Source organism: Cyprinodon variegatus, unplaced genomic scaffold, assembly GCF_000732505.1.
Source record: "Cyprinodon variegatus isolate N-32 unplaced genomic scaffold, C_variegatus-1.0 Scaffold238, whole genome shotgun sequence".
NCBI lineage: Eukaryota > Metazoa > Chordata > Actinopteri > Cyprinodontiformes > Cyprinodontidae > Cyprinodon > Cyprinodon variegatus.
The window spans coordinates 910,170-914,173 of NW_015150691.1; the positions used below are offsets into that span (position 1 = coordinate 910,170).

Here is a 4,004-nt window from a genome sequence, read left to right on the forward strand (position 1 = left end):
CATGAGAACTAACATAAATCTAGAAATTACAACAAAATAGGAATTAAACCAATAAAAACTAGAAAACAAGGAGCAAAGTAAAGCATAGTATAACCAAAACCATGAAAACAATAGAATAGGTCTCACCAATGGCTTGAAATAATCTGGCAATGATGACTGCTCTTAAGGCTGGTTAAATAGAGACTAATGCAAGTGGATAAGATGTGCGGGTAATGAGAACTGGGTGGAGCTAAGCAGGTATGTGAAATGAGTAATCAGACCAGGAATCGGTGCTGAGATAATGACAGCTTTGTAGAAAAATCTGTGTTTTTTTACTTATAGGACTGATTGTACCCTATCTACTTTGAAACTAAAAACATGCAAACATTTCTAAACAATCACATTTGCCTGACCTTTTTGTTGCCTGCTTCTTTCTTCACAAATAATTCAATGTCACTCTAGGCAGACTCTTTACTCCCTAAAGCCCCCACTTGAGCACTCACTACCTGGAGCCAATCTTCAAGAAAGGTCAGTGATATTAGCAGCATATATCTTATTATGTTGGAAAGTCTTCTTAGACTTCTCTCAATCAGATTATTTCCCATCACAGTCCGCTAAGCTACAGTCAGGCAGCAGCTTTTCTTGCACCTCCCTCCTTTAGTAAAAGAGCAGACCGGAGCCAACTGTCTCTCTCCTCCCACCGGGGAAGCTGTATTGCATTGACTACACACACTCAAAGACACACACACACCCTCTCCCCTGTGAGTGTGGGTGAGCGAACATGTTCTGGTTTTCTGGCTACAAACAAGCGAGGTGTGCACCAAGCGTTAGACAGTGCATAGGACAAAAGCAGCTGATTCAGCTTCTGGAAGACACATTAAAAAGAGAAGAAGGGAGAACAGGGGTGATAGCATCTTCGTGTGTGTAAGCAGAGTGTTTCTTCATCCCCAGCAGACGGCATCAGTCCACAGGTCATTAATGGAGCTGTCCACTGATATTCGTTTGGAGCGACAAGATGAAGCCCCTTCACATTTGGTCCAGGTGAAAAGCAGCAGCTTCAGTGCCGTCCAGCAGCAGGGCTACTCTGCAACCATCGTACTACAGAATAAAGAAAAACTAGAACAGGTAAGCAGACTGACAGTTGTCTTAGAAATCCTGAAATCTGGGGCTTTGCTTTTTGGAGAGTCAAAAGGTGTTTTCAACTGAATTAAAATCATCAAAATACAAATTACAAATAAAGAAAGCTAGGAACCCAAATTTTATCTGACAGTATGTGCATGTATGTAATCCCAACTTAATATAAATAAACGGAACATAACATAACATTTACTCTACTGGAATGCTGTTTAGTATGTGAGCCTGCCGTTCATCTGTCTTCATGCTGGAGTATTGTGTTTACATGCAGCTGAGCTCCTCTGTCTAGTATGAAAATTGATCAGCACTTTTCATTTACTTTAACTGCACCCTTTAAAAGGCAAGCACCCATGTCAAAGACCTTAACATCAAACAACAGCATAATTATTGTATTGATCAATAAAATGCATAATTGTGTCATACTTATGAGGTAAAAAAAAATATTGAGAATTTATTTTTTACATTACTTTGTGTCTAATCTATTTTGGTATTGATTCTATTAATTTAGTTGATTTTCTTTGTTTATATGCTGTTGGAAACTATAAGACACAAACCGTTTTGTTGGAAACATCTCTGCCATTGTTATGCTACTATATAGGACACCGCTATAGCTAGAGACTTCAACACCTAGAAAAATTGCTATGCATTAAGTCCTGTCAAAAACTATAATTTCTGTTGTCATTGAGAATAAGTATGGATATGTCATAAAATCGATGATGTTATCCCCCCAAACTTTAACCATAAAGTGGGAACTATGCTTATATTGTTAACAGGTATAGCTTACTGCACTTTAAATTGTTTTTAACAATTCAAGTTGCTGACTTGTGATGATTGTATCACATTTCTTTTTTTTTTTCTGGCCTTGATTCTGACACTTCTAGGTTAAAAAGGTTAATGGAAGCCCTCCATTAAGTGCCGTCAGTGTCACAGAAGGTGTTCTGCCAAGATAGTTGTCCCTGTTTGTGAAGATAAACCAGTAAAGGGCAAGTGACAGTTTCTAATGTCCACCCGCCGGGAGTGCATTTAACATAAAATCAAGTGCTCTCCCACCTCAAGCCAAACACCTAATTTAGAAAAAACCCTGCTCACCTCGGCTTCACAGAAGAATGACACAACCAGCAAAGAATTACCACTAACCACTGGTAGGAGATAATGAGAACATATGTTTATTCAAATGGACAGTAAAAAGTATTTTACATGATTAGTATTTTGTGCAGTAAAACCAAAAGAAATTTAGTTTGTTTGACAGTATGTCTTAAATAGTTGAGATTGTGGACATCATGGTATGTATCGCTTGCAATATGCAATTATTGTTGGTTGATTTCATTTACAGTTAAGTTGTAAAAGCTGGTTGGAAATGTAAAACATTCAAGAGATTTTATTGTAATTTCTGGTGTGCATTTTTCTTTGTAGGTTATCAACCTACTCACATGTTTGTGAGATATGTCTGAATCAAGGGAAAAGACAAATAAGGAAACCATACTAAGTTGAGTTGTCCCGGCATCCTTTTGGTTGTGGCTAGGCCTTTTCAAGTTTGGGCAAGAACTGGAGAATCTGAGAAAACTTGACACGGTTCCACAGGAAGATCAAATCTGGTCAGCTCTCCCTCAATTCTAACTAAATAAACGTGGAAATATTGATGTTCTACTTTTGTTAAAGATAGATGTCGTTAGTTTATGGCTCAGTTAGCTGGTTAAAAAAAAATATGCATGTTTTGCTTTAAGATGGTATTGTTGTGATTATTGGAACTTAATATGGAGAGCTTTCCCAATCAGTATAAACCAATCCATAAACACATGCTTGATAACCCACATCCTACATACATAAGCGGGTCAGAGGTCCTTTCCAAAAGGCAGATCACCATATTTATGTTGGCCGATTAAAAATAAATAAATAAAAATGACTCCTGAGTATATTACAAAAAGTTTTTAACTTAATATTTGAAAACGCACATTTGTTGCTAGACCAGATAAATGGAGGGCATGAAACAGGTCGCCAATAACATCAAGATAAAAACTGAATAATGTTTAGGCCAAAATGATTTAGTACTCCGGGTGATAAAGAATTAATTGGACTTTTATAGGTAGAATATCAAAATATAATGATATGTCCTGTTATGAGTAGAAAACAAAAATTGTTCTTCTTTTACATTATCTTACGAAAACATGTAAAAAAATTACATTCTTCTCAATAATCAATGAAGACACTTGTACTGATGTCAAAGCATTGAAACACATTTTTTAAGTGCTGACCAGCTTTATGCACATTTTTAACATAATTTCTCTTCAGTGAACAGTACAAAGTCATCCAGACAGTAAGTTATCTTTACCATCTTAATTGCACTGTCTATACATTAATTCATATTCATTTTGACACCTTTATTTTATTCTACATTGCCAGAAGATATATCCTAATTCTACTGTATTGTCACGACTCAGAACAGAAAGACTCAGTATTCTGGCGAGACAGGCAGTGGGATTACTCAAAAGCATTTATGGAGATAAACAGCAGATCGGGTCGCAGCGGCTAGGGCAACTTAAGGCAGGAAACTCTGGAGACAAGAAAACACAGGTTTGTGAGCAAGTACATCTAATGGAGGAAAATTATGAACATGAGTCACTAACCTGGTTTACTGGTTCAGTCCATAGACAGAGAACAAGGTAGGATCCAACTGGTGGAGCCGGGTCAGGCAAACAGTTCAGAACAGGAAGGCCCGGAGGTCCAGGAGTCCAAAGTCGGGTCAGGCAAACGAATCTGAATAGGAACAGGCAGGCTCAGAGGTCCAGGAGTCCAAAGTCGGGTCAGGCAAATGAATCTGAACAGGAACAGGCAGGCTCAGAGGTCCAGGAGTCAGTAGCCAGGTTAGGCAAACGGATCACAACAGCAAGAGG

At 38.0% G+C, this 4,004-nt stretch overlaps 1 protein-coding gene across 2 annotated transcripts in view; it reads left to right on the forward strand.

Moving 5' to 3' along the window:
* Nucleotides 1–785: 785 nt before the first annotated feature.
* The window catches only part of LOC107089086 (inactive phospholipase D5-like), a 30,142-nt gene continuing 26,923 nt past the window's right edge, over nucleotides 786–4,004 (forward strand). For both annotated transcript variants that reach the window (XM_015381642.1, XM_015381644.1), the window contains exon 1: nucleotides 786–1,104. In XM_015381642.1, coding sequence (XP_015237128.1) covers nucleotides 958–1,104 — 147 coding nt within the window. In that variant the 5' untranslated portion in view covers nucleotides 786–957. The remainder of the gene's footprint in view (nucleotides 1,105–4,004) is intronic.